The sequence below is a fragment of the Electrophorus electricus genome, chromosome 6, assembly GCF_013358815.1.
Source record: "Electrophorus electricus isolate fEleEle1 chromosome 6, fEleEle1.pri, whole genome shotgun sequence".
In the NCBI taxonomy this organism is placed as follows: Eukaryota; Metazoa; Chordata; class Actinopteri; order Gymnotiformes; family Gymnotidae; genus Electrophorus; species Electrophorus electricus.
Window position 1 is genome coordinate 1,202,501 of NC_049540.1, and position 12,500 is coordinate 1,215,000.

A 12,500-nucleotide genomic window follows, 5' to 3' on the forward strand; every position below is an offset into this window, starting at 1 on the left:
TGTTACAAACACAGGCTAGACAAACATGGACACTAACGTATGTTCTGATTGACACACAAACAAAGACCAACGGCGAGGCACGCACTGACAGGGTTTAAATAGACACACACCCACTAACCCCGTACAGGTGCGCGCCTTCATGGGGGACTGGCTACAAACACGAGCGAACCTCCCTGCATGTGGCAGGCTGTACCACGTGACTCGTGGTGGGGAGTGTCCCGTTACATGTATAAGTATGTTAAGTAATTAAAAGTGAAGTATTTATGTAGTATTTAAATGGACTGCTTTAACATGTGTAAGTATGTTTCAGGAGAAAAGCCCTCTTTAATGAAGTGTATGCTAAGAGTTAAGGACATTTCTAGCCAGAATGAGGTATGCAGAATTTTAAGGACTATAATAATATACATTATTGCAAACGATTTTAATTTCATCACAATAATAGCCAAGGAACTCCAGACCACAGCACAGACTGCAGCACAGACCTCACCACAGACTGCAGCACAGACCACAGCAGACTGCAGCACAGACCTCACCACAGACTGCAGCACAGACCGCAGCACAGACTGCAGCACAGACCTCACCACAGACTGCAGCACAGACGGTAGCACAGACTGCAGCACAGACCTCACCACAGACTGCAGCACAGACCGCAGCACAGACTGCAGCACAGACCTCACCACAGACTGCAGCACAGACCTCACCACAGACTGCAGCACAGACCGCAGCAGACTGCAGCACAGACCGTAGCACAGACCTCACCACAGACTGCAGCACAGACCGCAGCAGCCTGCAGCACAGACCTCACCACAGACTGCAGCACAGACCGCAGCACAGACTGCAGCACAGACCTCACCACAGACTGCAGCACAGACCTCACCACAGACTGCAGCACAGACGGTAGCACAGACTGCAGCACAGACTGCAGCACAGACCTCACCACAGACTGCAGCACAGACCGCAGCACAGACTGCAGCACAGACCTCACCACAGACTGCAGCACAGACCTCACCACAGACTGCAGCACAGATCTCAACAGACCGCAGCACATACAGTAGCACAGACCTCAGCACAGACCGCAGCACAGACCGCAGCACAGACCGCAGTACAGACCGCAGCACAGACATTAGCACAGACCTCAGCACAGACATTAGCACAGACCGCAGCACAGACCTCAGCACAGACCGCAGCACAGACCGCAGCACAGACCGCAGCACAGACAGTAGCACAGACCGCAGCACAGACCTCAGCACAGACAGTAGCACAGACTGCAGCACAGACCTCAGCACAGTGAGTGTAGAGATTTTGAACAGTTGTACAGCTGAACCAGGTTGTCTAGAGAAGGAGGATGAGAACAGCACATGGGATCTGAACAGGGGAACCTGGCCAGGGACCCGCCTTGATCTGTGGGACTAGTCGTGCAGGGTGTGGAGGCAGACTGGATCTCAGAAGAAATTGCAGGTTTGGGGAAGAGATCTAATGTATTTATTTTTAAAAATAAAGACAGTAAATGCAGACCAGAACAAACAGGTATTATTTTGCTCTTACTGTTTTTGTATTGCTTTGGTTTATTTGTAAATTACATTAACATGTTACATTTGAACTTTTTAAAAAACATTATATTAAAAAAAATGCATAATAATCAGATATGTTTTGTGTTTAACATAATTAAGTATGCTTTATTTTAGGACTATCTGGCCCTACATTTAAAGTACTGTGATAACTAAAAGTGAGTCTTTTTAATAGATGCTTGTTTTCTGAAAGTAATATTTTAAGTTAAAGGACAAAAATTATAGAGATGGTAAAAAAAATTATATACATGGTGATACATGGATAAGACCTTTTTATGGATAAGACCAACTATTTTCATATTTTATGTTGTGCCCACAGATATTTTTTACTCCCAGAGCAATTCTGGATTTTATACAGTGATATCACGTAGTATTTTCCATGGTGATGGTAGGAGGTAATCATAGTTTCTTACATTACTATGAGACAAGGAATGGATCGTCTGATGCGCAGTCTACGTCTTTCCAGTGTGTTCTTCACCCTTATTTCACTTCTGTTACACTGTGCTCACATGCCTGGAGAGATGCATTACTTTTAAAAAATGTTATTTTAGATAATAGTAAAAACATGAGATTTTATTGCAGTTTTGAATAGTGCAACTAAAATCTGGATTTCAATGCACGAAAACTTTAAGTGCTACAACTTATTATGAAATCCAACATAAATAATTAATTATGGTACAATTCATTAGGATTAATACTCCTTACTATATCACTTCAGAAGAGAAGTGGTTCTCTAACTATATTAAGTGCACTTCCAGTTTTAAGCTTATTTTTGAACGATCTGTACTTGTTCACTTTCAAATTGAAGTAGACACTTGGGCCAAGACATCCATTCACATCCAGGCTTATTTGTCCATCATTTGGGTTCCATTTCACCTTATCAAATATAGAAGAAAATATCAAAAAACAAAAAGCACCTTTTATTTTGGGGTGTATAATGTGTATGTGGATGCTGAAGATTCAGCTTCAGTCTACATACAGCTCTACATTTCCTGATCCATCAGGGTCTTGTCAAATAAACCAAACACTTTTGAGCGTATACATGAAATTATTCAGCAGCTACACAGTATTTTCCAGTAGGTGTATTCAGTATGGGATTTCTGGCAAAAGGTTGCTGGTAGACAGCTGAAAATCTGTAAGCAGGTACTTATATTAGTCCTAAGAAATTTGATGTTGATAGATGTACTGTGAATATTTTAAGAACATTCGATGCTATCAAGTGATTTATTTGATTATGCCTGATGCTACAGGGCACTGGTGCAGTAGGAAGTTTACTCTTGTTTCAGTCAAAGTATGTCAGTTAAAGTTTCTCTTGTGCATCTGACATCGTGATGTCCATGCTATGACGTTTATTATGTCGTGATTTCCATGCTATGACGTCTATGACATCGTGATGTCCATGCTATGTTTATGATGTTGTGATTTCCATGCTATGACATCTATGACGTCATGACGTCCATGCTATGGCGTTTATGATGTTGTGATTTCCATGCTATGACGTCTATGACGTCATGATGTCCTTGCTATGACGTCTATGACGTTGTGATGTCCATGCTATGACGTCTATGACGTCATGATGTCCTTGCTATGACGTCTATGACGTTGTGATGTCCATGCTATGACGTTTATGATGTTGTGATTTCCATGCTATGATGTCTATGATGTCATGATGTCCATGCTTTGATGTTTATGATGTTGTTATTTCCATGCTATGATATCTATGGCTTTCCCCATTTTTCTCCTGAACTTGAGCCGCCATTTTCTATTGTTATGGTGATGCAAAAAGAAAGCAAGTCTAATGCAAGATAAAAATATATCTTGAACAAGTAATGACCAAGTAACATGTAATTTTAGATGCAAAATGATCTACCTCAGTTGGCCAAATTGTATTAATATTTTTGTAAATTCACTGAACCAACCAGCTATCGCTAAGTCCTGCTAACGTTAACAAGTTTTAAATTAGCATAACATTTTTGGTAGGTTTTTGCTGGTTTTGTGAAAAATGTTTATATTTACAGTTAACTGTAGTGTAACACTTCTAGTAACATTAATAGCCCAGTGATACTTTAGCTGGTCAGTAGCTATTACACTTGTTCTCTGCTGCTACACCAGTTTTGCTTGCGAGACTGGGCCATGAACTAGCTAAAAAGCCTTTTTGTTCTTTAGCGAATGAAAGGAAACTTGTGTAGAGGACTCTCATGGTGAAATACTGTAACTGAAAGTTGTGTATTTATTTTGTGTACTGGTATAGCTGCTTAGAAGCACACAGTTAGCAATACTGCTAAAGCTAAAGCTTACGTTTGCTCAGAATTCGGGGGTTTATGCATGCCGCTGTGTCTTCCTGCGGAATTAGAAAGGGCTGTCGTCGTGTTTACAAGGGAGCGGATGGTGATAAATGCTTGCTGTGTGAAAACTCCAGTTATAAATCACTTGGTGGTTACTGTTAAGCCAGTGTAATAATGAGCCGTTGTGAAAGTTTTTCAACTGGCGAAAAAAAGACTCAGTTTAATCCTTAAACTGTTACCAAGTGATGTAATGCGCCGTGATGGCCATGTGTAATAGAACCTAACTGCACACAACTCAAGTTCGACATTAAAGAGAAATTTCACTGTGCCTGATATATTAAATGTACTTTAAATATTTTTCTCATAAGTATTTTCCTGGACTGACAGTGAAATTCATGCCTGGGACTACTGATTGGACTACTCACGGTAAGTTATGGAGGTTCTCACACGCATGATACGGCTTAGTTCAAGCAGAATGCAGTGATGCAGTGCAATCGACTGTGGCTCTCTGCAAGCAGAATGCAGTGATGCAGTGCAATCGACTGTGGCTCTCTGCAAGCAGAATGCAGTGATGCAGTGCAACTGTGGCTCTCTGCACAGGACTGAACTGAAAACAAAGGGGAAGTGCAGGTGATGTGGTGGCATCACCTGCACTTGACAATTTTAACTTTAGCTTCACCAACATCTAGTAATGTAGCTGGCCTAATAGTTTTGCTAAAATTGGCCCTTTTCTCTCCCTATTACTCAAAAGACTGTTAGCCAAGTATTACCAGATCATGGATGGTGGATTGACCTGTCAGTACTTGTAAAGATAGCCAGTGCATTCTGTAAGACAAACCCTGTGAAAATAGCAGTCGTGATAAAGGTTTGCTTTTCACTGCTTGGAGGCAAAAGGCTTATTATAAGAAAAACTTTAATGTAGTTGAACCAGTGAAGCATATGAGCATATGAATCAAGGAATATCTAGTTCAACAGTAATATGCATGTAAGCGCATCTTGATAAAAGGACACACAAAATATCACAGATTTATACTAGTTCTGTAAAAGGGAGATATTCTCTACTGCAAGAACAAGCCTAGTTAGACTGTAATATTTTCTCCACAAAGAACTCATCTCATACAAAATCTACTGCCTAGTAAACATTAAACAACATATTGGATCAAAAACATTTTTGTAAAGTAATTAAGATTTGTTATTACGAATGAGTTCATTGTTAAAAGTTAAAGCTTTTAACTTTAACCAATATGACTTTCATTTTTCTTTTGTAAATATCATATTGAACAAATAAACTCTAATTCTCTCCAACTATCCAACTAAGACAAAGCTAGAGTGTTTAATGAACTAAGTAATAAACACATGTATACTTGACTGTATAATTAAAAAAAATGTAAGATTCATTTCAACTGAAATGTCTGCAGATTATACATAATCGGGGGCCAAAATAATGAACCTGCCAAAATAATAATAGGTCTGATTAATATCAAACTTTTCTGGTGTCATATCTCGGTGTGTATCTTTAAATTACCTTGTCCCTTTTACTGCATCTTAATATGCGACCTTGACAATCGTGAGGTGTTTGGCTGAATCCTGTACCAAATCCACACAGTCTGATAGTCTGATAGTCCGATCACTTTTGGCATCCTTCATAATCTGTGGAGGTAGATAATAGTTTTGTGATCTGTTCAGGCTTCTGCATAATCTCAGAGTTATTCCAGACTAAGACTGGGGCTTTCACATTTCTGTTCCTTTCCTAGTGCATTACTGCATAACAACAAAAAGTAATTCCTGGTTTGTTTGTTTGTTTGGGAGGGGGGGGGGGTTTGGGGGGGGGTTGAAATGTACCCTACTGTAGGACTCTAGAGCAGAGGATGCTTGGAAGGACCTGGAGCAGTTCACCATCGCAGGGTTGGTCATTCGGAAGCAGGGGAAGGACTGCAGGAGCCACCTGAAGACATTGGCATTGGAACTGGAGTTGGGATTGGAACTGGAGTTGGCATTGGTATTGGTATTGGCATTGGCATTGGTATTGGAACTGGCATTGGCATTGAGGGCATGACAGTGTTGCATGGACTGACCTCAGCCGCCTCAGTCTGGGCCCTGATTCTGGGTTTCGCATATGTACTTACCCTAGCTTAGCCAAAACACCTTCCTTGTACCTTTGAAGTGCTGTACGGCAGATTTCAGAGTGTGCACTAAGGACAATCACTGATGTGTCTTGCTTCACTGGACCAAAAGAAATGACCTATTGCCAAGTCATGGAAGCACAGTGATGTTTGTGAAACATAAACTGGGCCTCTTTTCAGACGTTGGGCCTTTATTATTATTAACGTTTATATAGAACCTTTCTCATTCTCAAGGACACTTTACAGACAAATATCAGCTTTTATAATCACACACTGATGAGATGTGGCAGCTAATGTGCACACAGTGTACTCTCTAACAGAAACCACAGCCCCCTGGGGGCCTGCACCAGGTGCAGGGGAAGGGGAGGAAGTTCAGACCAGGACAGAGCTCCAGCCATGCACATATTCACACACACAGTGTGTATATACATCGTACACACAATTTAGTGTATCCAGTCAACCTAACCTCCATGTGTTTTTACTGTGGGAGGAAACCCACTCAGACACAGAGAACATGGAAACCCCACCCTGATAGAGACACAAACCCACACAGACACAGAGAACATGGAAACCCCACCCAGATAGAGACACAAACCCACACAGACACAGAGAACATGGAAACTCCACCCAGAGAACATGGAAACTCCACCCAGATGAAGACACAAACCCACACAGACACAGAGAACATGGAAACTCCACCCAGATGAAGACACAAACCCACACAGACACAGAGAACATGGAAACTCCAGCCAGATGGAGACACAAACCCACACAGACAACATGGAAACTCCACCCAGAGAACATGGAAACCCCACCCAGATAGAGACACAAACCCACACAGACATAGAGAACATGCAAACCCCACCCTGATAGAGACACAAACCCACACAGACACAGAGAACATGGAAACTCCACCCAGAGAACATGGAAACTCCACCCAGATGAAGACACAAACCCACACAGACACAGAGAACATGGAAACGCCACCCAGAGAACATGGAAACTCCACCCAGATAGCAAATCAAACCCACACAGACAACATGGAAACTCCACCCAGATAGATACTTAAACCCAAGACCCCAGCGCTGAGAGGCAAACGTTCTAACCACCAAGCCATCGTGCTGTCTGATATATTTTATATGTTCCAAGAAATAAAATAAACATTTCTCATGCCATAATGTGAAAAGCTTTCACACTGATTTTGCCAGTTTTCTGCCAAACAAGTTCATTCATGTTTCATTTCAGTTTTGGCGTATTCCAAAAACAGTTGCAGAAAACTGTAGAGTAGAAGCTTTGTTAGTGGTTCCAGCTCACAAGAAGAACTGACTGTAGTGTTATGTCAGTTTTATGTGTTACGTCTGTTGACTACAAATGTGCACAGATAACCTCACTGCTGCCAATTTTTCAAGATCATACTATAGCATGTATATTATTAGCATCCTATAGCATAGAACTGGGCGATATGGCAAAAAAATATGATCATGATATTTTTTCTCATATCGATCAATGTCAGTATTTATCACGATATATCATTTTATAATGCTGCTACATATGTGCATGTTGTATCAATGAAACTATGCTTGTTACAGCCTTGATTCTTTTTAATTGCTTTTCATATGGGGTAATGGTGCAAAAGATTACACAATTTACTGTTGCTTTGGTACAGTAAGCAGAGCTATAATTTGGAAGGTATAACATGGGCTGCAATTTCACACTGTGCGTGTGGTGGCCCTGTAAAAGATGTGTTGTTTTTCCCATCTTGGTTTGCACTGACCAATGACATATTTTGCATCTTAATCCATGTGTCATCACTTTTCAGACATCTAAGCTTCCATATAACTGATATCTTGGTAACTTTTTGTCAACACTTAAATCATCTTCCGAAAATATCGTGAGTTCACTTTCATGCCACTCGCTGGCTCCACTCATTTTGTCCTAGTTTTCAAAGCTTGCTGGGCGTGTACTTTAATGTTGTCAGATGACCGCGCTGCATACTGCACTTCCTCACAGTGCAGGTCTGTTTTTCATCCTTTTTCTTTTTATCGCTTGAATCATGGAGAATAAAAACTCTTTTACTTTACCGACAGTGTCACAATTAGCATGTTACATTATTAGCATACTCTAGCATGTACGTTATTAGCATACTTTAGCATGTACGTTATTAGCATACTTTAGCATGTACGTTATTAGCATACTTTAGCATACTTTAGCATGTACGTTATTAGCATACTTTAGCATGTACGTTATTAGCATACTTTAGCATGTACAGTATTAGCATACTATCGCATGTATTTTATTTTTTGAAACACATTTCTTTCCATGAAACCAATGGTTTTGATTGGTAGAGAAACATGAAACTTGAAAGGATGAAATATACTTTTTGTCACGGTAGGCGCCCCTTCTCATTGATCACATGGTACAGCCCACCAAGTGGGAGTTCACTATTGGCTTTGTTGATTGTGACGTGTGTCTTGTTTGTAACCACGCCCCTATCTTTAGCACACGCCTGCACCCAGTTCTTTGTTTTATTTACATATGTTCACGTTCATGTTCGCTGTTCCGCGCTCGCTGTATTCACACTGCTCTGGATTGTTAACTGTCAGTGCCATTAACATTTATTGTTTATCATTTGTTTCTAATGTTAATTAAATGTCTGTCTGTGTCGACAGCAGTCTGCGTGTCCTGCTCCTTGCCCTGCGGCACTCGGGCTGTCAGACTTTTAAGTAGGACAGCAACGGATTTTGTCTTAAAAATTAATAATCTTCTGATTTTCCTAATTAGTCTTTGTAATTTTCTCAATTAATCCAGCACAATTAACTAACAGTAATAATCAGCAGATTAATAAATAATGATAATATTCTTTAATTGCAGTACAAATACCTGCTGTGTAAGGTCCAGGATGAGATCATGGAATCTCTTGTCAAACCAGCAGTTTCAGTTTGCTAACACAGAAGACTAACAGAAACAGAACGTATTCACATTTGAGGAGCTGGAACCAGAGAAAGTTCGGTAGTTCTGGCTACAGAAACATTTGGGGACATTAATTGATCATCAATACAGGTGCTGAATAATTATATCAGTCTTGATTTATAAATGGACTTCTCATTTCTGCTGTACATTCCAGAATGACTCCATACTTAATATAAAGTCAACTATGTTCAGTTAAGAAACACAGTTTAAATCAATTTGACTGTAATGCTTTGAGCTACACCGGCAGCAGGCAGGATGATGCTTAAAGACCTTTTCATCTACACTCTAAGTGGTTTTTAGTTTTCATATCAGGCATTCAATTACACTGTTCAGTTGCAAAATCTTTGCTGGCTGAAAGACTGTGTGTGTGTGATGTGTATGTAGAGTGGGCATATAAAAAGGTACAATCCTGGGAGAAATTGCATGGCTAAAAGTGGCAGGAATGTTGTGGCACATCTGCTTGTTTGGTAGTCAGCTATCACACAATTAAACTTTAAATCAAAGGCTTGAACATGGAATTTTGACAATATTCCTGACCATGATCTATTTTTGCTCCAACATCAAATGTTGGACTCATTCCGGTCTATTTCTTTCATTTGAGCATCTGCTGCAATTGTGAGCCAAACAGATGCGTTTCCTCCTCAAAAGTTCCTCACACAGCCTGAAGTCCAGACCTATGAACAGGAGCCAGGGAGAACATGCACAGCCTTTCTTTACCTTCCAAGAGGCGGACTGATTGAGGAGGAGCTTGTCAATGTCTTCTCTGTTGCAGGATGTGGAGTCATCAAGCTTTGGGGACATTTAAAGGTTTAGAGAGACTTTTTTTTTTTGTTTGCACCCACACCATCCACACAACACACCCACCAGTCAGGTGCCAGAGACAAACGTCCACACAAATAATTTAGCCATTAATGCGCTATACTGAAAATAACAAAAAAACAACCAGAAAAAAACCCTGATACTAAAATAATTAAAAGAAAACAATTATTCATTCATGTCTTGTAAAACTGGTGGCCCACTTTATTTAATCTGAGTATATTTGTGTGGAAAAAAGCTTTGCTTTGGTCACCATTTGTTCTGTCGGTCAATAAATACCCATGTTGAAAAATCACAACTGAATTTCAAACACTCCTTCCAGAGCAAGTATTCCCAAGTCAGGCTGGAATAAACTATAAGTCTACACCTGAGTGCTCAAGCGTTTATCTGCTCTTTCCTCAAAGTCACAGAATATCTGTGTGTTTGACAATATTTGGGTACATCTAGCCTGGACTCACTATCATAGCTAGCTACATATTTAAATGTTATTTAATAAATGCCATGAATTAGACTATTTGTCTTCTTAAACCTGTGAAATCTATTGAAACTAGGACTGTGAAATTAATAAATTTTTCCTGTGAAGTGGGCAGGGCTCTACTTATTAGATGTATGTTCTCTGGTCATGAACTGGACTGACCAAGCGCACCCAGCTGGGTCAGGGCTGAACTCTGAATGAACTTACCTGCCAAACTGACAAGATAAAGGATTCGTGCCTTGGAGCAGGATCTAGGGGTGGTGGAGGTACCAGACATACTGGCTGAAATGAGTCAAGGACTGCAGTGCTCGTGGGTTTTTTAGCTGAGGACAGCGTTTACCTGGTATGGCCCATCATAAAAAAAACAAAAAAAAAACAGCACAAATGCAGACCACCAGCTTAGCAGAACGACGCTGACCTCTGCACTGCAGAACTGACCAATAGGGGGTGCAATGCATTAGGATTTGAGCTTTCCCATTCCCAACACCCAGTTCCTCATCATATTCCTCACTCAAACCCACTCACTGTGGTGGTTTTTACATTTTCTTGAGTGAAGCTTAAACCAGTGCCCAGTCGAATGTTCCTCACCCAAACTCGAAGCGGAACAGCGTTTGGTAGATGGCGTGTGGCAGAGAGAAGCAGGTGGCCATCACCCAGATCACGCTGACCCAGACCATGCCCTGGAAGCAGGACATTCGCTGCTTCATTGGGTGCATCACTACCTGGTGGGAGAATGCACCAATCAGCAACCAGACCTACATTCCCAATCAGCATAAGTATACATAAACGTTGACTATTCTAATGAGTGGTTAATTTATGTGTTTGTATTTGTAGCAGAAAACAAAGTTCCCTTTAAGGTGCTTAGGCATTATTACACAGTGTGGCGGAGATATTATACAGCCAGATTTATGCATACATATTTTGGCAGAAATGCTGAGGTATTAACAGTAGTCCCTGCGGCATACCGCGTAGGCTGAACATGTCTACACGGTGAAATGGTTCAGGCTGTGTTCTCGTTCTGCTCCAGCACACCGGTTTTGAAATGAGACAATAGGTGGAAGCTTTGATTTATGCACATGAGCTAAGAAAAGCGCTAGAGTGGGTTCTAGATGCAGCGTTGGCATCTGGGATGCATTGCTGTGGTCTCTGTTGACCATTTTACTGTCAGTTTATAGCATTTACATACTGATGAATAATATGCAAATACAGAGAGGTGAACACAACGACCATACAGAATCCTCTGGCCAAAAACAGACACAACAATAAATAAAACATTTCTGTTCGAATCAGAGGTTTGTTTTACATTCTGCAGTTTTTTTGCATTATCAGTATAAATACATAAAAGTTATGTTGTGATGAACAGGTGGAGGGGAAACGTTTGTAAACACTGTTTACATACATTTTAAAACATGAATTAACCTTTACTCTCCTTTTAGAGTTTACTTGCCTTGTTTTTAGTCTTTACTCATATGCACTTAATAAAATAATGTCAATAAAAGTAGGTCAAATTCAACAAATAAATCTAGAGTTGATTTACTCCACTCCACCCCCAGTTCTAGTCATCTAACCTACAACTATGAACATTAGGACGCATTTTCACTGTGCCCCCTGATAACAATGACATGTGTGTATTCCAACAGTAAATATTCCATCTTATTTTGCATCCTTTACTAAGGATGTCCAAGTCAATTTCAAATAAGCTACTGTACTTAAAGTCAGATATAACCAAAGAGTTAATGTGATGTTATCTGGTGAGATAGTTATCTAACATAGCTAGCTATGACAAGGGTAAGTGAGGAAATACGAAATTGTACTAATAATCAGCGACTCCGTATGAAGAGATGTCGTAAATAAAAGAACTCTGTTTTACGGAGATGTTTTTGAGAAGTTTGTAGAAGTAACGCTAGTACGTCAGCAAAACTGAGTGAAAGCAAACAGCAGAAGGTGACCACAAACTGAAAACTTAACACCAAACCTGCACTGAAAGATAAATTAATTGTACCAAACTCCATGCAGCAAGTTACATCTTTCACTTGAAGTGTGTACTACTTTAATTAGTAAATTAAAGTCATACACAGTCATACACATGTTAAAGATTTGTGTATAATGGTTAGAAATGATCCAACAACTTGATCAAAAACAGACATATATCTACAGACACACATATGGAAATATATGTAGTTGTATGTATTGTTTTAACATCTATATACAGTTCATATTAGAATTTTAAAGACATTATTTTAAAAAGTTATGTTTGTTGCGC

At 40.2% G+C, this 12,500-nt stretch overlaps 1 protein-coding gene across 1 annotated transcript in view; it reads right to left on the minus strand.

Annotated features, from left to right (window-relative positions):
• Positions 1-12,500, minus strand: part of gpr83 (G protein-coupled receptor 83) — a 40,084-nt gene that overhangs the window by 16,871 nt on the left and 10,713 nt on the right. Inside the window, exon 3 of the mRNA XM_035526835.1 lies at positions 10,826-10,959. Coding sequence (XP_035382728.1) covers positions 10,826-10,959 — 134 coding nt within the window. The remainder of the gene's footprint in view (positions 1-10,825; positions 10,960-12,500) is intronic.